We start from the raw sequence: 26,625 nt of genomic DNA, 5'->3' as shown, positions 1-26,625 counted from the left end.
TTTTCTCAACGGGTTTGAACAAAAAAATGGAATATTTCTGTCAAACATGACTTCTTAATTTATTCACCTTTCCATTTTTGATTTGATAAAGATTCTCAAATTGTTGTCATATTGTTTAAAACCTAATGCTGCGTCTTTACTCTAAATTTTGTCCTACGAGTTTCAATTCCGTCCCAACGCATTGAAACGCTATTAGATTTTCTTCGTCCTACGGATAAACGTAGAAAAAGAGGATTCGCTAGGAGCGCTTCTTCTGTTTTGAGAACAATGAGCGTAAATATTCATACATTGTGCTCTAATAGGATTTATGTTGTAGCTAATGAACTAACGCATCGGAATAAACCTGTTATTTACGTTTTATTCTCAATTCTTTATTCGTAAATCATTTACGTTTTATTCGCAATCAAATTGTTTGATACTTCATACGATTTACGATTTCAAAGTTGGGAGGAAATGCTATACTAATATCCATTTGCGTAGCTAGAAAATTTATCTGGAGGGGGCCTAGGGGGGGGGGGGGGGCTGTTGCATTTTTCTCACGAAGATTTTATTCAATCAAATTGGGTCAAGGCAACTTGTTTTTGGGTATTTTTTTCTGTGAGCTGCGATGACATTGAGGCTTAGTTTTATTTAAATTTTTATTTCAGGACAACGGTTGGGACCTCGATTGTGGGAGTTTTAAGACTTACTGATTTCGAACAAGCAATGATCGTTTGTTCATGCTTTTTGTATTCAAAGCATTCAGATCTTATAAATTTAAGAATTTCAAACGCATGAAAATTCTCAGAGCTAGGTAATTCCATGAATTTAGAACTAGCTTTTTTGTAGATTTTGAATATATCATCATCAGTTAAATCTCAGACATAGGAACCAAAATTGAATTATAGAAGTTTGAATTTTTATTTTTTTTAAATGGTGGCGCTTAATAAATTTCATACATTTATGAGAAAAACAATTCCTAACGTTCAGAATGTGAAACTAAAAATAGTTCTAATGCAGATTGTAAGCATGAATTCATCGAACACAAATGTAAATAAAAGGCAACTAAATTAGATCACTTGTCATAATTCTATATCCTGTAACTTATGCAACGTTTCCTGAACATCTAAAAAACTCTCTTAACAAGTGCTCCTCAACTTTTACGAAATTCGCTGAATTTATTCCAAATTCCATATTTTTTACATCTCTCGTAATCCTATGAAGATCTCTGAACATTTTTGCACTTCTGGAAATATAGCTATCATCTACAAATGTTCTTGAGCATCTGGAAAATTTCTTGAAATTTAAAGAAGTTCCCAAAACCTTCAAGAAGTTCATAGAGCTTTTTTAAAGTAAGATCTGTGACAAACTCTAACGAAGCTCCCAAGCTGAAGCGAGGATCCCTGAAGTTCTTAGAAGTTTTTTGTACTATTTTTGGATTTTCTGCAAAATTTCCTGAACTTTTTCAAAATTCCTTACACTTATATGAAGTTTTTGCAGCTCTTCAGAATGCTACGAAATTCGAAAATTATCTACAAAGTTTGAAGCTTCTCAAACTTAATTACATTTTCTGCGCAGTTCTCCAAACTTTTCCAAGTTACTTGTTTCTCCGATTTTTTTTTCCTTCAAAAGATTTTTGAAGTTCCCAGAATTTCTACTATATTTCTTCAATTTCTACGATTTTCCCTGAATGAAGTCCTGGAATTTTTACGAAGTTCCCAGAAGTTAAAGGAAATACCCTGGGCTCATGGTTAAGTTGTAGAACGTCTTATTATGCCATCGTTTAAATATCGATATCATATAATTTCTCAAAACTGATTCTTCTAGTCCAGAACATAAGAAAAGTAATGAAGTAATGAAATTGGGTTGTTAGCGGAATGTTTAAATAAAACAGCCAAAAAGGTTATCTTCCATTTAATTCCACTTAATTAATTTTGGTATCCCTGACAGATACGTATTTCGACTACAATGTGCAGTCTTCATCAGTGTCATTCCCACTAAAGAATTCATCAAAATCTAACCCCCTTAAGTACTCATCCCCTAGGTAAAAAAAGTCAAGATCATAGGTATAAAAATGAAACTAAAATGTGTTGAATCGGAACCTACCTAACTAATAAAAACCAAAGATTTAAGTAAACTAAAGGAGAAAAATCTATTTAACTCTTTAATAAGGAAAATCCCAAAGGCTTGGTAGCCATCATAATGAAGTAATGAAATTGGGTTGTTAGCGGAATGTTTAAATAAAACAGCAAAAAAGGCTAGCTTCCATTAAATTAATAAAAAATTATTTATAAGAAAAGAAGTCAACTTAAAGGAGTTTAAAAAAATCGTTGTTTGAAGTCCAATTTTATTGATTGTGAACTTGACAAGCTTGACTAAATACCGGCGAGACAAAAAAATTATTTAGGGGGGGGTCTATATAATTCTGGAGGGGCCTGGCCCCCTTGGCACCCCCATTAGCTACGCCAATGCGTAATATCAACATGAAGCTTTAGTGATATTATTTATTAGCTAGATAAAGTTCTGAAGAGCAGGCTTGCTTCCACTCACTTGCTATAAAAAAACAAAAATTTCCTAATTTTGAAATCATTAGATTTTATAATGATATTTTGTCATTGGCAGACACAAGACGAGGCTGAAAGGCAAGTATTTGACACATAAAACCTGTAAAATTCGCTTTCAGATAGTCACAATCAGCGATTTTACGACTCGCGAGCGCTCACTCTGAGTGAACGCTCACGAATCATAAAATCGCCGATTGTAACACTCTGGAATCTAAATTGACAGGTAGTATGTGTCAAACACTTGCCTTTCAACCTCTTCCTGTATCTAACAAGGGCAAAATATTATTATAACATATAATGACTTCAAAATTCAGAAAATCATCTTTTTATAGCAAGTGAGTGGAAGCAACCCTGCTGAAGAGGATGCATTGACAGTTCCGTTAAGGTTAACCTTGCGATAAAATGACAGCTAAATCTATTGTCTAACTGTCAAATTAACGTCAACGCAACGCAAACGGATCTAATGTGGATGGCCCTTTAGAGTTTCAACATTGTGAAAATTTAACAGAAGCTACATTTGAGCGAATGGCCATTAATGCAACAATACTAATCAAATGCGCACTCCTTTGCCTAACTCATTTTATAAGTGAGGGGTCTTGAAGTACTACCTCGAATCCACCTGTAAAAATTTCCTATATACGCACTTCGAAAAAGTCGTGTAAATTGCGGTTCCCTGAGACCGACACACGTAAGTGGCCCTTTTGATATAAGAATCAGTTGAAAGAAACGAGAAAATCAACTCAATCGAACGTTCTCTTCGTCGAGTGGCTTATGTTTTGGTTTGAGAACAATTAATTTTACATGACATGTGTGTTTACGTTCCATGATTTACGTCAAATATGGACTACGTCTGGTGTAAGAGTGTATAAAGTCTGTTCCAGTCAAGGTTGCAAAGACTCATTTCAGCTAAAATAATGTTTTTCGGAATAATAAAACCAAAAGATGGTATGATGGCAAGTTTTACTTGTAACTTACAAGAAGAGGTTACAAAGTATGCGTTGGAAACATAAAACCTGCAAATTTTGCTTTCTATGAGTCACAATCAGCGATTTGCTGATCGCTGAGTGAGTGAGTGAGTGAGTGAGTGAGTTTGTGAAAAATCGCTGATTGTGGCGCTCATGAAGTGAAATAAACAGGTTTAATATGTCAAACACATTCTTTGCAACCTCTTCTTGTATCCTACCAATTCAAAATTTGATCATGGCATCTAATTATTTCATAATTTAGAAAAACATTGTTTTAGCTGAAATGAGTCTTTGCAACCTTGGTTCCAGTTAGTATTTGACCGCTTCTTTTTAATTACTGTAGCGCCTCTAGTTGTCGTAGCAAGAAACTGTTGACAGAGTTTTGATCCAGAAAGTAGTAAAAATTTCATCAGGATTCATAATTTTGTTCAAAAGTTATCGAAGATGGAACGTGATAGACGCGAAAACATTCTGCACACTCACGTGCAAAATCCAACTGAGTCAGGAGGAATAATTGCAAAGCCTCTCAAATTTCCAAAATTGACTGTAAATACCGTGCTTAAACGTTACCGGGAAACACTAATGTTGGATCGTGCAAAACAAAACAAACGTAGATGTGGAACATATGACCAAAAACTACGAGCGAAGGTCATAAGGGCAGTCCAAACGAATCCTGGGATCTCCGGTCGTGATTTGGCGAAAAGGTTCAGTGCGGCACACAGTACAGTTCGGCGAATCCTTATGCGAGAAGGTTTCCGGTCGCACCATGCCAGCAAACATCCCAACCGGACGCTGAAACAACACCTGGTTGCCAAAAACCGTGCAAGAAAGCTGTACGAGAAAGTTCTAACCAAGTATAACGGATGTATTTCGATGGACGATGAAACTTACGTAAAAATGGACTTTGGAAAAATCCCGGGCCAAAACTTTACAAAGAGGACGACGACGTAGTTTATGGACAGCTTCTAGCTCAATTTCAATTTTCGATGTTCGATTGTGAACTTTCATCTGATAACTTTCAATTTTCAATGTTCAAATATCGGCGAAGTTTGTAACAAGTACGTTTCAGTTAGTTAGTTTTCCAATTCATTATTCTTAGTTTTGTATGTAATCGTGTTACATTATCCATAGCATGAATGCTCGTCTTTAAAATTTAAGCCTAAAAGTATTAACGGCCAAGGGAGAGTTACAGGTACGAGAGTTACAATAGCCATAAAACCATTCTAATGAGTTCCCTACGTTAAGCTACAAGCGCTAAGGAAATGCTCCGATAGCCTGAAAGTTTGCCTGGTATCTCACTCTGATACCACATTTTCACTGCGTTGGCTTGCGGACATCGACCCACAAGCCAATCGATTCAAAAGGCGTTGACCTTTCCTTTTCGGTTTTGTGCACTTTTCACGAACTTGGGAGAGGATTTGACCATAGAGGTAACCCTAAGACTAGTAGGTCCAGAAGAAACGTGCTAAACTTGTTGGCTCAGCTCTGGTACTATCTTTGGTCCCAAGCTAATCGATTCACCCCTCGAAACCTAGGAAAATCCACTAACCCCTCATTTTATCTGTCAAACTTTCATAGCGAATCAAAACAAACATAGTGTAGTACTAGAATTTTGACTAGAATGGGGTACGTAATCGATTTGCTTGGGACCAATAGGCTAGTCAAGTAGTGAGCCAATTTAAAATCGTTCGTTTCGTGTTGATTGTTGATTTGACTGCATGATTTAAATAGGCCGTTGGAATGAGATGCCACTAATTTTGGGATCAATGTGCGCGAGCAATTTTGAAAATCGTGAATCGTGATTTGGACCTCGTCCAAAGATCTCCTTGTGCGGTATCTGAGGATTCCCTCAGCCTTTAATCTCCAACTTTGTTCTGGTACGTGGAAGAGACAAGAGTGGCCAGCGTTTGATCCGTGCCGTGGTGTGATTTTAAAGGTGTAAAGCGACATGAAATCCTAATAGGACATTAGCTAAAATTCATCTTCCTTTCCCTTAGTTAGACACAAATCAATAATTAGTGCAAGAAGTTTGGCGGTAGTGTGCGTAGAAGTGCACGTATCCAGGTAAATCTACTGCTTAAGATAACCTTTAGGGCATGATTGTGATTCTCCCCATGCATTGGTCTTCCTGAAACTAAATAGGCTCTTGACTGCGCAACCCAATTGCCGACACCCCGCGCTTTTGACCCCAACTATCAGCTACAAAAGATCCTGGGGTACACGTGGCCGGAAGAAGGACGCATTCACCCATTTTGTGACTTTGTCAGGCAGGCAAACGATCGCTGTATCGGTTAACCGCAGCCGGATCGGCGCGATAACAGCAGCATCCGGACGAGAAGCGCATGTACCACGCTCCACGCGTAAGCCCGCGAATCGGTGTAGGAGACACTCAAGACAGCCGTTCATCACATCGATGATACTAGTTTCCGGACCGAATTAGTGCGCAATGCAGCTTCGGTACCACCGCCCGTCTCCTCACCAACGCAGCAGAAAATCCTAGGTCGTGAGTACTAACAACATGCATGTTATCCGTTTGTGTCGTCCATGGTCATGTGTGACTCGTAGAGGCACAAACTAGTCCAGCCCGTATGCCCATTAATGAACGGGTCTAGATGTTGAATGGATGTCGGAGTGTGATTTGTTTTTGTTTCAGTTCCAACCTGGATCGGGTATCAAGATTGGGTCTCCTTGTTGTCTAGCAAACGTCAGTGTGAACGTTTGATTTTGTAACCTGGCTCGGGTTGAGGTTCGCACTGACAAGAAGCTCGGGTTCGCACGGGTTGGAACTGGTTCCAACCTGGATAATAAACAAATTCGCTATAAGTGAACACCAACAGAAGAACCTGCACATAGAGAACACGCACATGGGAAGAAGGATATCACACACACGCTAGGTGACAGAATGGGGGGAAAAGTAAAGGGAAAGGAACGACAAACTAGGCCAAGAAATGCAATAACAAATGTAGGGAAGTAGAGCAACCATAAAATGCTTTGTGCTATAATAGCGTTGAAATGAGAGTGGAGCTTTATGTCATGTAGAACTGTTCAAATCACAAACGAAGTGACAGACGGAGCGGTTCAAAGACTTTGGTGACGAACTTGCTATTACAATTTTTCAGTGAACCACATGGCAACACTACTACTGGATTGTATCATAGAGGTAACTCTAAAACTAGTAGGTCCCGAAGAAACGTGCTCAACTTTTTGGCTCAGCGCTGGTACTATCTTCGGTCCCAAGCTAATCGATTCACCCCTCGAAACAAAGGAAAATTCACTAACCCCTCATTTTATCTGTCAAGCGAATCAAAACAAACATTGTGTAGTACCAGAATTTTGACTAGAATGGGATACGTTAATCGATTTGCTTGGGACCAATATGCTAGTCAAGTAGTGAGCCAATTTAAAATCGTTAGTTTCGTATTGATTGTTGATTGTACCACATGGCAACACTAAATGTACTAGAATGTTTTGGTTCTATCTCTTCCACTCTACTCAAGACTGAAATGCATAACAAAAAATGACAAAATGATTCACTCTTTACACACTGTTAAAAATCATTACACACAAAATCAACTTTGTTCAAATAAAAAAAAATACTAGCCCATCTGGTGGATGATGGCACAACCCTAATATACAAATACCATAAACGAACTGTATCCCGGATGGGTAAACTATCCCACAAATGGTTTGGATGATACCCTAAACACGTCGTTAAGCTCTCTTTTATGGTTATTTTTATAGGGAAGCTTTTAAGAAAATTCTATTACAGTGAACCACATTATTTTACTTCACTTCGTTTGTGGTTCAAATGTTTCCTAATAAACCGTTTTTCGTATCGATACACTGAATGTAATCCGTTGTGTATTTTTGAATTATATTTGGTTAATTTTTGTTAAGGTTTTCATGTTGCTCCGTGTTCGATATCAGTTGCTTTGGTATTGAATGTTACGGGGAGGTCAACCCGATACAGACCATTTGACTTCTCTCTATTCGGAAACGGGTTGGAACTTCTTGGGATGTTGAGGTTGGGCCGGTGATGAAAACCCCGCCAACGAGCTTCTGGTACTCGGTCGTTTCTGTTGATAGCCTCGTGTACGTATTTTCGGTATTAGTTGTACACGAGTCACGTGAAGTACAGTGGACGTATTTCAGTCGGCCAGTCAGCTTCCTTCCTTTTTTCGGGAAAATTGATCCTCCCTAGGGAAGGTCTCATAGCCGGGCAACGCATTAACTTGTTGGATGGTCTCCTCTTGGAGTGGCGCATAATGGTTTAACTAAAAAGGGAAGCGTGACAGGCTGGCGCGTTACAAGTTTTGAACCAAATCAGAATCACCGTACCACAGAACTTGATTACGAGTTCATCTGAAGATAGAATTTTCATTCAGGAAGAAAGACGACAGCTTGTTACCTTGGGATTATCTACAACCAACAATCAATACGAAACTATTGATTTTAAATTGGCTCACTACTTGACTAGCCTATTGGTCCCAAGTAAATCGATTAACGAACCCCATTCCAGTCGACATGCTAGTACTAAACTATGTTTGTTTTGATTCGCTATGAAAGTTTGACAGATAAAATGAGGGGTTCGTGGATTTTCCTATGTTTCGAGGGGTGCATCGATTAGCTTGGGACCGAAGATAGTACTAGAGCTGAGCCAAAAAGTTGAGCACGTTTCTTCTGGACCTTCTAGTCTTAGAGTTACCTCTATGCTTCAACTGTGTGCCTAAGTGAAGCAATATAAGAAAGAACTGCAACCGTCAAAAGAGTAATAGGGGGTGGGGGGCGTCAAAAGAACAGGTATGATTACAGCAAAAACATAAAAAACCCTTTCGATAGGTGAAAGCAAAAAGGTGTCAACTGGAGCTAACACTGCCAGTAGGGGTGATGATGGAATAAAGCTCGATCCATAGGAGAGCTATGAACGTTCACAAGTTTCCTTTCCCAGTGGGGAAACCCAGCAGCACCCAAACGAGTCTCGATCGAAAGTTCTCTGGTAGGGTGTGGCACCATTTCGACATGCCTCACTTCACTTCGGGGCACCTCTCCCCTCTTAAATTAGTCTTCCGACAGCCGGGAGCAATGAATTTGATGCATGAGTCCCATATGCCGAAGTAGTGCTGCACCCTACTTTGACTGAGAAGGGAGTGGAATTTTGACAAACTCTAAAATTGACTCTACATATTCCGACAGCTAACATGTTCGATTTTGTTGTTTTTGTTGCTGTAACCGAAAATGGCGGTGATGGGGAGAGGTTAGTTTATATCTCAGCAGTTTCCAGTGCGATGGTACATAGTGATACATAGTGAGTTGTTCCATAGTAAAACTACATAGTTAAGGCTCTGTTAGTGCACAGTGCATGGGATGGTGGTGATGATAGAGTTAAATGGTTTTGAAAACGTTGAATGACAGCTTTTTACAACTAGAGTAGATGCTTCAAATGGCGAGCGTAATAGATGAGAGATAGGTACATGGAACCTGTTTTCCTGGGAGATGTTTTGTGAACAATGCAAAATCCATTCCACTGATGAACACACAGCACTCGGAGGCTTTGTTGGATGCGTGTGTGTGTTTTGTTTTATGCAAACAATTACGTGTAACGCTGACACACACTTTTGTGTTAGTGATTGGCCAATCATTGCCTTTTTTTATTCTAATGGGTTACGGTGAGAGAAAGGTGATGAGTGAATGATGGGAAAAAGCAGAGTTAACGTAAATTATAAAATGAGAGATGCTGAAAACAGTTCAATACTCATAGTAGGTTCAATATATCGGGTTGATATGTACTGTTTTATTTCTTCATAATGTTAAGTCGCTAGAAAAAGAAAACCGCTTTATTTAGGGGAATTCACGTATTCTCGTCCATCAAAGCAGTATCCGTGCTTCTATAAGTATTTCCTCAGCGTCAAGCATACATATGACGTGTTTGTTTGTTCACATTTGTTTTCTGTTTGCTGCTGTATCCATTTCAATCGACAGAATAGCTTGAAAAAGTTTCTACAACGCTCCAAGTTTGTCAGGTGTATGTGATTATTAAGGGCAGCCTCTTTTTTATTTGAATTGCGTGTTAACCAGCTGTTCTATTATCGACAACTCAAAATCAGCCGTATTTTGTAGAGCGTATATTTCATTTGAAGAAAAACTTGGCGTAACAGGTTTACTCAGTCTTAAAGCTGACAGACTAAGAAATCGTTTGAATACATTCAGCAAAGTGTTCTGGTGAGAAAATACTGTTAAATTTATGTTTAAATTTTGGTTTCCGAAAACAGCCAATGGGCGCCGAAGCCATCATTTACCGTACCAAGTTTATTTAAATACATTTCAAGACTATATTATATGATAGCACTATAGAGATACTCCAAGATCATTAAACACCATGTACATGTACACCATGTGCTTGGTGGGGCTTGTTTTATCGTGGCCTGATTCCAAGGGTTCACTGGTGCTTCAGATATGAGCGCCTGAACTACACTATACGAATCCGTAAACACCAGCTGGTGTCGTGGCGGCGTGGAAAACCGCGGCGGCTTCGGCGTAAAAAACGAGCATTGTGATATCCCGATATCCCGATGCCAACACCTTCCCTGGATCGCGATCTGTCCGTGTAACGATGTGAATAGGTACCGTATTTTGCTCCGAAGAGCTCAGCTACCGATCTACATAATACTATTGAGTTGTCTCCTGCCCTGAAACGGTCGTTAATCCGGCTGTCTGTTTTTATTTTTGAGAAGAGCCAACTTTTCTTTCCGTGCCAATGGACTTTGGCCACTGCAAGGAGGTCAACGTTGGCAGCCGTGCGGAGGACTGTGTTCCCCTCGTCGAGGAGAGAGATCCTGACGTTGCCGGATGTTTTGGAAGAGAAGGCAGGGGCTTCAGTGGCAATGGCTGCGTTGAGACGATACCAGAAAGGAAGAATTACAACTTTAGCTGGGGTGGACGGCAGAAGACCAGGTACTGTTCTTATATAGGTGTTGTAGACCGGGGCTAGAACTTCTACGAGCTTCTTGTAGGCGAGTAGAGAGCCTATTGTCAATGACGGCACGAGCTATCCTAAAGCGGATATCACGGTTGTTGGAGCGAGACGAACCGACGTGACATCTGGCGACCGTGGGCATACTTACAATTCCTTTACTCCTATCCTCTTCCTCTACCAACCACATCCCATCACTGTTATGTTGAACAGGATTCTCCCACAGATCGGCCCAAAACTGTGTTACATCGCCAATCTCCGGGAGTCCTTGACTATAGTCGGTTTTGTTGTTACGGATGTTACGGAACTCCCTTTCGTTAGTGTTGAACAACCGATTTTCCTTCTTCCGCTTCGAACTTTCTCCATAACGTCGCATCCGTTTAACAATAGCACTCAACCGCTGTACATTGGTGTCGAACACCTCAGTAATATCGGCTTCAGTGAGGTCATGGAGCTCTGCGGGCTTGACAATTTCAGCAACGTGACGAACTAGCCTCGATGATCGGTTTCCCCTCTTGTACTGTGTCAACCGACCAATCTTAGTCCGAAACGTGACGATTCGGCCCTCCAGGCGTCGCATCCATGACGTATACGACTTTCACCGTCTCCTTGCGGGTACGTCCGCAATCCCAACGTTTGTACCACGGCCATAGCTGCACAGTACACTATGAACTGCAGGTCCTCAAGGTTCTCAACGGCTTCCAAGTGCTGTGGCAAAATATCTTCGTTGAGAATCCTTACTGCACTCGTTAGTCGGTAGGAATACTGCAGTTTTGGTATCCTGTGCCGGGGAATGGGGTCTGTCCCTTGGATCTGTGTAGTCGCTGCGTACATTCGAAAAGCTAGCTTATCCCGTAGTTGCTGTCGTTGCTGATCTAATACTTGTCCAGAAGCGGTTGGCTCCTCCGTTGACGTGTTTACCGCTGCAATCGACTCACGTCTCTCACTCGCAAGTGATGTATTCAGCCCAACAGAACTCCTTTTCAACGTATCGCTCGATCCATTCCCTTCCCTCCATAGTTTCCTCCGCACTTCCAGCTTGATGCACTCTACCTCGGCCGGTGTGAGCAAGTTGTGACATGATTGCTCGCTGCCTAGTATACAACTTGTTCCGGTCAAACTGGTTGGCAAATCGAGGGAACTGCTCATTGAACATATCCAGCATCCTTGATCTGCCGGGCATCAGTGTTGGCAAAATCAGAAATCAATTGATATTTTTCCGATGGCCGTCACCGATGGCAGACGCAAAGGGACTGCTGCAAGCCATTATGGAAGTTTCGGTTGCATTCGGGTGTAAAGCAAAAATCATTAAACTCAATCTCACCACAGTTTGGTGAGATTTGCAGTTGGTGAGTTTTGTTAGCTTGATATTCCGAGCTGCGATATCACACCTCCAACCTCGTGCAAACGTAGTAGCAGCGCATCACGAACTGGTTAATCTCCTTCGTTCACATGATCCGCTGTCTTTGCCGGCTTTAGAAGCGGGAACATCTAAGCACCCCTGGATTCAGAAAGTGGAGCAAATAGCAAGAAACAAATCCGTTCGTTTCTGCTGGATACCTGGACACGCCGGCATCCACGGAAACGATCAAAGCTGATCGGTTTGCAAACATGGTGAGAACACAACCTCCCATCTACGTACCAATCCCTGGCGATGATGCGCTGAGAATGGCTCCCGTCCAGAGACTCCAAGCTGAGAGAGGTCCAAGACGCACAAGTGGATAGAACAGGAAAGCACTTTCGACCACCGTGTGCTAACACGGTTGAGAATTGGTCACACGCGGCTAACCCATACGTTATTATTGAAGAAAGAAGCCCCAACAGGTAGTTGTGGAACGGTTTTTGGCTCGTTTAAAATGTGCGACACGTGATTCTGTAGTGCAAAAACTACTATAGTTAACGACAAGGGAACAACATTGGCATAGTACGCTTACGAGATGCGCTAGGAAACTCTGTGGAGCAAAGCACCAAATTGCTGAATTTTCTACGTCAAACTGGACTGTGCCAAAACATTTGAAGGATGCAGAAAAAAGAAGAAGGATCAGTCTAAGCCCGGAGATGCGGCAAGAAGGTTAACCAGATTACGGAGCAAGGAAGAAAGGAAGAATGTGAACAAGAAGGAGCAGTGACAAGAAAGTTAAGTAGATAACGGGGCAAGAAAGGAAGGAAGAATGTAAAGAAGGCTTAAGATCAAAGAAGGTGAACTAATCTAGAGAAAATCGATACGGTCATTTAAAGAAGGTAAAGCTATTGAAGAACACAAAGTGGATAGCAGATGGAAAAAAATAAGGAGAAACAACGTGAATTTTGCAGAAGTAGAAGAAGATGAAGAGAAGAATTTATTTGAAGTGAAGCAACATATGAAGGCGGAACGGTAAACAAAGAGGAAGAATACGAAGAAGATCAAGAAGATTAAGCGCGAAGAAGATCAAGAAGATTAATGCACATAAATGGAGCGTCACATATCATATACGTTTACATTATATATCATGTAAAGCTGATCCATTTCATGCAATGTAGCAAATATCGTATACAAAAGCTCATATTTGTAAACAACATTGCTTACAAGTTGCTCGGTTGCGTGAGATGAAATACAAGTTTACGTGAATGAATGATTACATCACAATTAAAATTCAGATTTGTTATCTGTGTAGTTTAACATCAAACTACCTTAGAGTCCTAGAAAGGAGTTCGTAAACACATTTTAAACAATTGTATAAACAGCAGACAATCTCCCACCCTCCCCCTCCTAAACTGTGAACGTAGTTTTTGGAATCTCAGTCGTTCTTAGATAAATTAAAACCACTGTGTGTTCCCTTCGATGTTTCGAACAAAGTGATCCGAACTCCGGCAGTGATCTAAAGTTCAGATTCATAAATAAAAGTACACTTAAAATCTCAAATGACGGTTTAAAAATGGAAAACAAAGATCGAAACGTAGTCAATTCACTGAAGAAAGGCTGTGAAACAAAAAAACACAGCACTAGGTGGAATGGACCAATAACGATCTTAGCCTGCACTGGCGTTCCCAGAATGGGTCAAGGTGGGGCATTTGCCCCCTCCCTTTTTATATATAAGATTTTTATTTTCACATTTACAAAATTAGAATATAAAATACCTTGATTTGAAGGTAAAATAACATTTCATAATATAAGGACACTGAAAACCTTTTATTGCGTCAATTCCTTTCCTGAAAATTGCACCACAAAGGTGGATGAAAGAACCAACTCATTGAAATTTTTTGGTCAAAAAATTGCATACAAAAAATTACTGGTGTAATTTTTTTTTTCTAGGATGTTCACGGAGGATTAAGGGGGGAGTACACATTGATTTAAAAAAAAAAATGCATTTTTTTTGGCTTAAAATGTTCCTTGGGATGTATACCTTAATTCAGAAAAGACTCCAAGTGCGCCAGAATATTCTTTACCGCTTTACGAAGCGATTTCCTAAAACATGTACCGGCGCGCTGAGAGAGCAATCTTATCTTTAAACGCATTTATCTCGAAACGGGGTTTTTCAAACTGGCGTGGAAAATAACTCTAACCAGTTATCATCAAATTTGGATATCGCCTAGGTTTTCTTGTTCAGAATTAAATTCTGCTTAGAAATACGTATCCACATTTTCGATTTTGCTAAAAATGGATTTTTAATCCACAATTTTGTAAGCATTTTTAGGGTGAAAAAATGGACTTTTTTTTCCTAAGGCCACAACTTTTGAAAAAGTTAATTTAAAAAAAATCGGAATACGTATTTCTAACCCAAATTTCATAACTAATCAGGATTTTAGTTCGATTTATGTTCCAGGATCACATGGAAAGGAGTATTTTCCCACGCCGTTTTCCGACTTCCGCGCGAAGACGCCCGCGCGACCTGGTGCACCGGCCACGGGGAGACGCCAATCGAGTTCAAAAAAAACAAATTGTAGTTCGAAGAATGGCTAATAAATGGGTTATAACATATTTGCCCTCCCTGAGTGTTTTATTGCTTAAAACAATTAACTAAAATGCCTTACTTTTTGGACGTTCAAAGTGTACTACCCCCTTAAATGAAGAGAGTAAATTTAAGGTTGAAAAAATTCATCTTCGTGGTGGTAAATCGAAGAAAAAGCTTTTTATTGAATTTCTGGTTTAACAATAGGGAGGGACTAATCATAATGAATAACTCTGGTGGAAAAATTGATTCACGCTTAAAATTTGGAGGGCCACATTTAACTGCAACACTGTGGTGAATGTAGAAGCAAGGTTTTTTCGTTTATCTGGTGTATAATTTGAATCGTTCTTATGAATGCAAGCTTCATTGAAAATGTATGGTTGAAAATTTGCACCATTCTGGTGCATGAAGAGACAAAGCCTGAAAATTTCACCACAAAGGTGCATGGTGAAACAAACTTCACTGGCAATTTTTGGTGCACCATTCTGGTGAATGGAGAAGCATGCTTTATTGAAAATTTCTGGTGCAAAATTTGCATCGCTCTGATAAATGAAATGATCAGAAAATTTCTGGTGGAAAACTTGCTCTGGTCTGGTAAATGAAAGCACAAGGTTTATTTAAAACTAAGCTATATTGAAAATTTATGGTGGAAAATCTGCACCGTTCTGGTAAACGGTTTGGCAAGCTTTTCGGAAAAAATTGGTCTTAAATTTGCATCCTTCTACTGAATAGAGAAACAAATTTAATAACAATTTCTGGTGTAAAATTTGCACAATTCCAAGGTGGTTCAAACCTACCGAAAACGTGCGTTTTTTTATTTTGGGTATGCAAACGTCATTTTTGAAGGGTAGTGTCTTCAGAGTAGTTGTTGGATACTTTGTTAGCTTTGTTTTGAAGTAAATAAAATTAGGATCTATCAACCTAGAAGGGCAATAGAAAATTTAAATTTTGTAAACATGCTCAAAAGTGTTTGGCATCTTCAGCAAAGTTGTAGATAATGCAAATACTAGCAACTTTGTTGAAAATGTCGATATCGTTTACTCAATGTATGATGAGTTAACTGACGTTTTTATAAAAACTCCCTCAAAAATCATTTTTTGTTAGAAAAAATGTTCAAAATTTTATTTTAGCAGCACGATTTGTTCTAAAAAGGTGTATATATCATCAAAACACGCATTTTACTAGCAGACATTAGGTTGTTAAAATGAACCTATCAAAAGTTATTCAATATTTTAACATAAAAATATGTCATTTTCTACGCCAAATATCTGGAGAACGGGCAAATACGGGCAAGCCAAACCATCTTCATTCAAAAAGTATGCCTTTCAACTACAAAATACAAGTGGTTTCATTTGGTTCTGATAGGTTCTACGCTTGGCATGTTAGAAATACATTTGCCATACTACCAACAACATCCAACCTCTACAACACGTCATCTCTCATTCAAACAACACTGTATAGCTTTTTCGGCTTCACATCATGATCCTAGCAAGCCATGATAAAAACAATGTGCTTATGAAATTGGCTTAACGTGAGGTGCTTAGAAGAAAGTGAATTGTGAAGTGCAGCTTCCATCTCTGTGGAAAAATACTATATAAAACAAATTATCTTGTAGCATCTAATCATGTTCAAGCAGCCATCAATACAAGGCATTAAAAATAGAAATACGAACGTGCCTGACGAAGTCAAACGTTTTTCGGACTTCATTTTCAATAAATCGTTTTCCATCAGCGGTCTTGTTATACTGAATTAAATTTGACAAATCTCAACCGAACTGAGGATTTCTGGGGAGTATTCCAAGAAAATTCTGTGAATAATTTTTAGTGAACCCTGCAGATAGTTCCAAGATTATTCCGAAAAGAATACAGAGAAAATTAAATTTTGAGTAAAATTCCAAAGGGATTTTGAGGAAAATTTCAAGGAAGTACCGATAATTCCTAGCTCATTCCGGGAATAATTTCTGAATAATACAGAGGAAATTCTTCTGAAACTCTAATGGAATTTCAGTTTCAAGGTGTTCTAAGTGAATGTGAAGAAGAGTTCTAAAAATAATTCCAGAGGACTTCTGAGAAGAATTTTAAAAGAGCTCATAGAGTTCTAAAATTTTCGAAAAGAATCTCAAAAAATTCTGAGGATGGCATTTTTCGCAACTGTACAAAGTTCAAAGACAGCTTCTCGATTCCCTAATTGAAAAGTGGGTATTAGGTTGCCATTGAACCTCGGTCTATTGTTGTCTTACTTGGAATTTGTCTTCTATGAAAATTTCAAGACATTTGTTACCTTGCCTTACCAATCAGGCTAAGGCCTTGTTGTCCTCTGCTGTCCGAAGAAGTCGTCTCCACTCTACTCGATCCATGGCCACAGTTCGCCAGCCTCGTAGTCTGCGAAGGGTCCGCAGGTCACCTTCTACTTGGTCGATCCACCTTGCCCGCTGCGTGCCTCTTCTTCTTGTTCCTATTGGGTCGCTTTCTAGAACCATTTTCACTGGGTCGTCGTGCGGCATTCTTACGACGTGCCCAGCCCACCGTAGTCGCCCAATTTTTGCAATGTGGACGATGGATGGTTCTCCCAGCAGCTTGTGCAATTCGTGGTTCATTCGCCTCCTCCACGTTCCGTCATCCATCTGCACTCCACCGTAGATGGAACGCAACACCATCCGTTCGAAAACACCAAGGGCGCGTTGGTCCTCCACGAGCATAGTCCAGGACCACCGGTCTAAGCGTCTTGTAGACAGTCAACTTCGTGCGGCGGCGAATGTAATTCGACCGGAGCGTCCTCTGGAGTCCAAAGTAGGCACGATTCCCTGCCATAATGCGTCTTTGAATTTCTCTGCTGGTATCATTTTCGGCGGTCACCAGTGAGCCCAAATACACGAACTCATCGACCACCTCGATTTCGTCACCGTCAATCTGAACTCGGGGTGGGAGGCTAACATTCCCTAGAACCTCTTCCTTTCATGTATTTTGTCTTTGATGCGTCCAATCCGTCTAGCTTCAGCCTTCAGTCTGATGTACGTTTCCACCATCATCTCAAAGTTCCGTGCCATGATGTCAATGTCATCGGCGAAGCCAAGGAGCTGGATGGACTTCCTGAATATCGTGCTACTCGTGTCTATCCCAGCTCTTCTGATCACACCTTCTAACGCGATGTTGAACAGCAGACACGAAAGTCCATCACCCTGCCGTAGCCCCCTTGGAGATTCAAAGGGACTCGAGAGTGTCCCCGATACTCGAACAACGCACATCACTCGATCCATCGTCGCCTTGACCAATCGCGTCAGTTTATCCGGAAATCCGTACTCGTGCATAATCTGCCATAGCTGATCTCAAAGACATTTGTTACCGTTGTTAAAAAGTTACAGCTGTTTATGTGCGTTGCAATAAGTTCGGTATTGTCCTTTTTTATTCATCTTTAAAACATGTTGAACGTTCGGCATCATTTCCTGTCACCCCGACTTGCGGTACTCTGGGACAGGGTTGACATGCTCAATTCTTCGCACAAGTCATCATTCCGTTAACAATCCTGTACTCGCTTGTCAAAATAGTTTTATGCGCTTTTGTTCCAATCGTTACATGTTTTTAAACCTTTTTAATGATACTATTAGCCTTGGCCTTTAGGTCAAAAATATGAAAAAAATTGAACTACAATTTTCGCTGCAAATGACCAAGTTCAACGTACTCGTAACGGTTATAGTAAAATGTAACTACATGTTGGTAGTATGAAAGCGTGGAAGAATTTCAAAACCAGGAAGGGTATCGACGAAGAACTGGACCACCAAAAAACAGCTATGATTGCTGCTAGTGAGACAAAGCGGCTACAAAATCGCTATATACTGGAACGTTTCATCGATATTGTGCGCATACTTTGCAAAGGTGGCCGACCACTTCGTGAACATTCGGAAGGAGCGGCAAGTGTGCCACCTAGTTGGCTAACTACGATCCTGTGCTGGAAAAACACTTGCCGGAAGGTGCCAAAAATTGCCAGTACACAAGTAACCGTATTCAAAATTACATGATTACATCGTTGCACAGTGTAATGTTCCGGAACATTGCGAAAACCTTGCGAAGAAAACCAGTGGCAATCATTGCAGATGAGACAAGCGATTATGGCCCCCACGAGCAGTTGGTGATTGTCATCAGATATTTTGATAATGATGGGATTGAATTGCCAATTCCATTGGCTGTCTGAAAGCAGTTTGCATTGAAGAAGATGAACCAAAATTGAACAGTAGGGAAAAAGTGGTGGGTCGACAAAACCATCCACCACGCACTTTGGAGTACTCTCCATCCCCAGATTAAATGGACCATAAAAAGAAAAAAATTGCCCCTCCTTAACAAGATTTCTGTGCACGCTAGTGTTAGCCTGCTTGTTAAGGCAAGTCTAGTGGACAAAAAAATTACAAAACCACACTTGATACAAACTTTAAGAACAAAAATTGACTCAGAAATCTAATTTGATTCGTAACAGGTTTTTTAAACTCATTGAAAAATACAGGAAAATAAAGATTAACGAAACACACAGGAAAATATCGGTTGCAATCAATTTCGTTGGTTGGCTCATCAACTGTTTCAGCATCGTTCTCGAAGAAATATTTACTGGCCTCACTGCCGCTTATTTCACCACCACATTATCAGCACAAGATGTGTCAGTCGGACGCTTTGGTGACGGTGTTTCTACTGGCTGTGATTCATGGCATTTTCGTTGATGCTGTTTCATTTGAACAAAAGCTAGTTTTTTTTTATAAAAAAAAATGAATGAGACGTTCAGACCGACACCAGACACTATGAACTTTAGTTTACAAATTCGAGCAGTTTTTTTTCCTTTGCGATTTATACACTACTAAACGGTGCGCACCGCGAAAAAGAAACATAACCTGCTACTGACAACACAGTGATTACTCGACTATGGTATATGCTCCATTCTGTCTTCTACTCAGAGAAAATGACAAAGTATTATCTCAAAGATTTACTCCCAATTTAAAAATTCATGTACATTTGAAGTCAAATTTCTCAAGAATTATAGCGAAAACACGCATGTTTTTTTATGCTTAAACGATCCTTAGGGAAAAACAAAACTTTTTTCAGAATGAATTATTGATCATTTTTCTCTAGCAACTAAAAACGCTGAGAAAAATGCATAAAATCACTGGAATGTAGTGCCAGAAATTGTAAAAAAAACATGATTTTTTTTTTGTAATTTGGATCTCCCAGGACTTTAAATATTTCACGTAATATTCTTTGGCATAATTAGAAAAGATTGCCAGTTGGATTTTTCGGTCACCTTTACCATATAAGAGATAATTGGGTTTAAACACTAGTTTTTCAATGAACCAACTAAAGTGGCGGATACGTGACCTCAGATCTTAACTTGAGAGTAGGCGTAAGAGCGTCAAAGCCAGGAAGAAGATGAAGCTTTTGAAAGCAATGTTTTTTTTTTCATACTTGTCAATAGGAATAAGACTTAAAAAATAAGCCACATTGCAAGACTGATATCTAAAAGACAGAATATTTATCCACAGCAGAAATTCAATTGAATTTCTGAGGATCTGACAGCTTTGCATTTAGAAGCTGTAATTATTTATGGAAAAGTAATATACTACCGAGTAGTTAATTAAATACGAGTTCTACCTTTCTCCTTCGGAATTATCAATACTACATACTTGACCGCACAGGTTGAACTGTTTTCAGCATTCTGAATCGAATTATTTGTGTTAGACCATAACAAAACATCATATATATATACGTAGCAAAAGGTTCAATGATGGATGCTATACAAGCGGAAATCAGCGGCAAAAAAGAACAGCTTACGATAGGGAATCAAATATGTTAGAGGGAAAAAGATCGAATCAATAACAAATCAAAACAAGACACACATCAAAACACACCGGAAATCGAAAGAAAAAAACAGACAGCACCATATAAAGATATATATATATAAATCCACTCATCACACAGCTCACAGACTGATGAGCTCAATCGTCATTACCGTCACACCAACATCGATACTCACTCGTTGAACTGTTGGACCTTGCACCTGCTCCGGGCCCCGTGCCGCCACCCGTCCGTTGATCACTGCTACGGTTGTTCATCTGATAACTGCTGTCATCATCGGGATTATCGCTAAAGTTAATCACGTTAATATTGTACGTGACGGTGGACGATTGTCGCTTGCGCTGCAGTCCCGGGTGATGAATCGGGGACGGAGTCATAATCGACGGTGGCATCATCGTCGTCGTCGTCGTCGTCGTCGTCTGCTGTTGATTGTTCAAGCTGTCGTTTCGGATGTTTTCGATTATGATGTCCGGGTTGTTTATGACCTCACCCGGATCGACGGGATGATCCACCGGGTTGACACTGTCCTCGTTCGTTGGACCTGAAGAAGGAACGGTGCTCCCGACGGTAGCGCTAGGAACTTGCAGTTTTGTGCTCGGACTCATCGCCACTAGATCTAGAGATATGGTGGAAGCTTCACTCAGCACGTTCACCGGACTGCCGGAATCGGTGAGTGTCGCCAGCGGTTTCAGACTATCGACAATGCTACTACTAGGAGGTTTATCACAATTTCTGCGTCGGTCACATTCACGGGAGATTGCTTCCGGAAGCAGTCCGGCCGAATGCGGTGGAGAACCCGCGGACGCGATTGCTGATATCAGATCGATCACGTAGCTGCCTTCGGCGTGACTAAGATTACTATCACTAACTGTGCTACTTTGGATTGCCGTAATACTACTACTATTCACAACTTTGAGATTGAATGATTTGATGAGGACGTTCTCCTCTGCACAAGCGGACACAACCTCTTTGGGACTGGTTGGACTCAACGGCCGGGTCCCACTGAATCCGTGATCGAAGCAGCCGATCAGGATATCCGGCGTGTCGTTGATACCGATAGCCGCCGCAGACCCGCCGTCACCATTCAGCACTATCTTAAAAATACCATCTTTTTGCTCGGAACATGCCTTCAGATTCTTAAAACTCTTTAGAATCGATTCATCTCCTTGGAACGCAGCCGTGAAGTCTGAATCGCTCAACGCGTAGATCAACTGATCGTCTTTCACCCCATCCTTGTGGCTGCTCTTCTTCATGCTGGCACTGTTCTTGCCCAGTCCCAACCGCTGGGACCTCTGCTTCTGGATCATGGTCAGGAAATCCGATTCACTGGCCGCAATCTGGTGCCGTTTGTGCGTGTTTACCTCCTTCTCGGCCACCGAACTGTCCTTGTTCAGCGACGACGTTACATTGATCAGATCGATAATGTTGTTACTGGAACGATTGTCATTATTCTTATTGTTCAGCTTCTTCTCCGAAGCCGTCCGGTTATTGGTATTGCTATTGTTGAGATTGCTTCCTTCGTTATCGCCGCCCTTGCAGCTGCTGCCCTTGATGTACGACTTGAGCAGATTGTTCTTCGAGAAGAACGGTTGGAAGAAGTTGATCTGCTTGAAGCTCTCCTTCCGCGAAGGCCTCCGCTGTTGGTTCTCCTTCACGTGAATCGGTTCACTGCCCGAGTACCGGAGGTTGTTCTCGTAATTCAGCGGAAAGATGGAGCTGACGCTGTCCGACGGTTTGATTTTGGTTTCGTTCTTGTACTCCAAATCCCGCAGATCGATGCTGCTTCGACTGAGCCGTCGCGGCGGAGACGATGGCACCAGCAGATCGTCATCGTTGTTGCCGTTGTTGTCGTCGTCGTTGACGATCGTCGGCACGATGGGGATCTGTGGGAGAAACGAAATGGGAGTGGCATTAGAATGGTTTGTTTGAAATCGGTAGGGTAAATAAGGCAAAAGTTATGGACTTCATTCCGTAGAATGTCATGTCCCACGAAATTGTATGACATTACGGTTACGAACTCCTCAAATCCTGATATGAATTTAGTTGAAAATTGCATTGAGCAGTCCATTTCACAAACTACACAGTACCCGAGTGAAGTTTTATTAAAAAATTGATATCAAGTTCTGAAACCCGCTTATCAAGGTATGATAACTGATTATGTCATCATTTCGGTTGAATAAACAGCCAACATAACAAGAATTATAACACAAGTTTGTCAAAGTGGATAACTAAATTAGTAATGCGATAACAACTGAAAACAAAATGGTATTTGGAATAACAAGACTTGTTCTCTATGTGATATCAGGTTCTTCAGAAACTTGAATAGATTGTGAGCTTTGAGAGCGAAGCAAGTATTCAAACCCCTTGAATTTCAGTAATTTTGATATAGGAATACGTCTTTCGGCAACATATTGGGGGCACCCCAATTCAAAAAACCAAAATTGAGCGCGTTACGAAAAGTGGTCAGGTGTTGACCACTTTTAAAAGTGTCAATAGTGGATGTATTTTAATTCTAAACAAGCCAATCGATTGGAAATTTTTCTAAAATGAAAATTTTATCAATTTGCAATATCTCACTATTGAAAATGACACAAATGTCCAACTGTTGCTATGATGATCAAACTTATCACCGATTTCCTGCAAAAAGCACTTTCCCTAACACAGATTTCAAAATCGTATTCCATCCGGTCTCGCCGAACGGTGCTTATTCAATCACCGTGTGTGGTGGTGTCCGGTTGGTCATCATCAGCAGCAACAGCAGCAGCAGAAAGGTTGAGCGCAATTGCCCGGATTCAGTTGCTCGTCGTGAGTGACTGTGGGCCATCTATGCCAAGCGCGTCACCCTCGTTCCAAACAACATACAGCTACGCATCTGTTTGGAACATCCTAATAGCTCAGCATTACTCAATCATAACGACAAAACGGTTCTTTTCAGGACCACCATAAATTATTGTTGTTTAAGAGTTAATTTTCATTGTTGTGATAGATGGGCTCACCGGAGAGCTCATGGGACGGAGAACAGTTGTCATCGCAGGAGATTTCAATGCTTTGGCACTGGATTGGGGAAGCATCTGTACCAACGCAAGCGGGTATAGCCTGCTGGAAGCTCTGGCAAAGTTGAACGTCAATCTGGCCAATTTAGGAACCATCAGCACCTTCCGCAAAGATGGTAGGGAATCCATTATCGACGTCGCTTATGGCAAGCATGAACTGGAGAGTGTGCGAAGAGTACACCCATAGTGAATATCGGGCGATCCGGTACAGTATCAGCGAACGGAAGTGGAAGACGAAGGCATTCGATAAGGATCTCTTCATCGAAGCTCTAAGGGTAGACAGTAGCGTCCCGGGCCTAAGCGCGAATGAGTTGACCGAATCATTAGCAAGGGCATGTGACACAACTTTGCCGAGAAAACTGGAGCCAACGAACAGGCGGCGTCCAGCTTACTGGTGGAAAGAGAAAATTAGCATCCTCCGTGCTAGTTGTCTTCTAGCCAGAAGGGGCGTTCAGGGAGCAAGAACTGATGCAGACAGAGAGAAGCACAGGGTGGTGTTCCGAGTGGCCAAGGTTGCACTAAAAATAAAGATAAAGCTGGGCAAGTCAAACAGTTCAAGGAGCTGTGCCGAGATGCCGATGCCAACCCCTGTGGCAACGCATACCGAGTCACGATGGCGAAGATCAGGGGTCGAACGATGCTGGTTGAAATGTGCCCCAACAAGCTGAAAGTCATCGTGGAGGGACTTTTCGCACAGCATGACCCAACGAGCTCGTCACCTACACCATATGGCGAGGATGATGGATACAGCGTTGAACAAGTCTCCAACGAGGAACTCATAGCAGCAGCGGAAGGGTTGAAGGCGAATAAAGCTCCCGGCCCGGATGGAATTCCCAACGTGGCGTTGAAGGCGGCGATCCAGACGTTCCTGGACATGTTCAGGATGGTGTTGCAGAAATGTCTGGACGAAGGTCAGTTCCCTGATAGATGGAAGGTACAAAAGCTTGTGCTGTTGCCGAAGCCCGGAAAACCGCCGGGGGATCCTGGATCGTATAGGCCAACATGCTTGCTGGATACTGTCGGAAAGCTCTTGGAGAGGATCATCATGAACAGGCTGACGAAATGCACGGAGAGTGAACACGGATTGTCGGAGAGGCAGTTTGGATTCCGGAAAGGAAGATCGACGGTGGATGCAATTCGGACAGTGATTGACAGAGCCGAGAAAGTTTCCAAACAGAAGCGCAGAGGAAATCGATACTGCGCCGTGATTACGATTGATGTGAAGAATGCATTCAATATCGCCAGCTGAGAGGCCATCGCCAAGGCGCTCCATAGAATGAGGGTTCCAGACTACCTCTGCATTCTAGATCCCACGCTGTGGAACGGAATGTTCAATGGCGTGCTGACGCTCAAGCTACCCAAAGGAGTTGAGATCGTTGGCTTTGCGGACAACATCGTCTTGACGGTAAGGAAGTAAAAGCGGCTGATCGTCGAAACAAAGACAAAACGTCGTATGTAGCACGTCTCCGGAAGGTTCGAGAGGATCCGGAGTTGAAGCAACTAGGAGAGAACGTGGTGAAAACCAGGCGCACCCAGAAAGGCGAGATGCTCTTTGAGCTGAAGAAAGATCCTACGATCAAGAGCTCTGCCTTCAAGAAGCTCGACGAAAAGTCTCTTGGCGAAAGGGCGAGCGTTAGAGCTCTATCCCTATCGACAGTGGTCGAGTGCAGGGATCTGGACGAGATCACCACAGAAGAGGAGCTGAGAAGTGCGTTGAGGGTGCTCGTTACCAAGCAACGAGAGCGATGCTTCAAGTGCATGAGTTTCGGTCACCAGGCGAGGGACTGCAATAGCCCTGACAGATCTGATCTATGCAGGAAATGCGAGGAGAAAGGTCATATTGCAAGAGGCTGCACGAAGCAACTGAGGTGTATGCTCTGCAGAAAAGAGGACGGAAACGATCATACGACGGGAGGCTTCAAATGCCTAGCATACAAAAAGGTGATGGTAGGGCAACAGTAATGGAGGTAACCCAAATAAACCTCAATCATTGTGACACCTGAAACAACAGAAACTAAGTGCGACGTTGCAATCATTGCGGAATCGTATCGAGTCCCTCCCGATAACGGTAACTGGGTGGTGGATAGAGCTGGGATGGCTGCTATACAAGTTATGGGCTGATACCCCATTCAAGAAGTGGTTGCGAGCTCATACGAAGGTTTCGTGATCGCCAAAATTAACGGAGCTCTTCATATGTAGTTGTTACGCACCCCCCATATGGACGATGGAGCAGTTCCATGAGATGCTGCATGGGCTTACCGAAGAGCTGAGTGGACGACGACCGGTTGTCATCGGAGGAGTTTTCAATGCTTGGGCAGTGGAGTGGGGAAGCAGATGTTGCAATGGAAAAGGGCACAGTCTGTTCGAAGCTCTGTCAAAACTGGAAGTTATGCTGGCCAACGAAGGCACCAGCAGCACTTTTCGCAGAGATGGCCGGGAATCCACTATCGACGTTACTATCTGCAGTCCGTGGCAAACATGGATTGGAGAGTGTGCGAAGGATATACCCATAGCGACGATCATCATCAGGCGATACGATATGGCATCGGCCAACGGAATACTGTGGCAGAACTTGTGACCGGAAGTGGAAGACGAAGGCTTTCGACAAAGGATCTTTTCGTTGAGGCACTCCGTGTGGACAGGAGCCTCATGGTTCTGATCAAGAACGAGCTGACAGAAACGTTAGTGATAGCATGTAACACGACCATGTCGAAGAAACTGGATCCAAATAACAGACGCCGTCCAGTTTACTGGTGAAACGAGGCACTTAGCACCCTCCACGCTAGTTGTCTCAGAGCCAGAAGACGTGTTCAGAGAGCAAGAACAGAAGCAGACAGAGAGGCACGAAGATGAGTGTTTCAAGCGGCCAGGGCTGCACTTAAACGAGAGACAAAGCAGAGCAACTTAAACTGTTTTAAGGAGCTGTGTCGGGACGCTGATGCCAACCCCTGGGGCCCGGTGAAATGTGCTCAGAGAAGCTGAAAGTCATCGTGGAAGGACTTTTCCCGAAGCACGACCCACCTACACCGTACGGAGAAGGAGAGGGAGATAACATCGAAGTCACCAACGAAGAACTCGTAGCAGTGGCGAAAGGATTGAAGGTGAAGAAAGCTCCCGGTCCGGATGGAATCCCCAACGTAGCGTTGAAAGTGTTCAGGATGGTGCTGCAGAAATGCCTGGACGGGGGTCACTTCCATGACAGGTAGAAGATACAGAAGCTAGTGTTGCTGCCGAAACCAGGAAAACCACCGGGGATCCAGCATCGTACAGGCATTTTGAACTTTTGACAAACCTTGAGAACTTCAGTGAAAATCATCGAACTTCATTAATTATT

The 26,625-nt window shown here is 41.8% G+C and overlaps 1 protein-coding gene across 1 annotated transcript in view; it reads right to left on the bottom strand.

The window, feature by feature from the left end:
- Positions 1 to 26,625, bottom strand: part of LOC135713224 (octopamine receptor beta-3R-like) — a 390,570-nt gene that overhangs the window by 73,796 nt on the left and 290,149 nt on the right. The window contains exon 7 of the mRNA XM_065236330.1: positions 20,417 to 22,121. Coding sequence (XP_065092402.1) covers positions 20,417 to 22,121 — 1,705 coding nt within the window. The remainder of the gene's footprint in view (positions 1 to 20,416; positions 22,122 to 26,625) is intronic.

The sequence above is a fragment of the Ochlerotatus camptorhynchus genome, unplaced genomic scaffold (assembly GCF_037179485.1).
Source record: "Ochlerotatus camptorhynchus isolate MF236.1 unplaced genomic scaffold, CSIRO-AGI_Acam_v1.1 ptg000547l, whole genome shotgun sequence".
Classification (NCBI taxonomy): domain Eukaryota; kingdom Metazoa; phylum Arthropoda; class Insecta; order Diptera; family Culicidae; genus Ochlerotatus; species Ochlerotatus camptorhynchus.
This window is presented reverse-complemented; position numbering and strand designations above follow the sequence as displayed.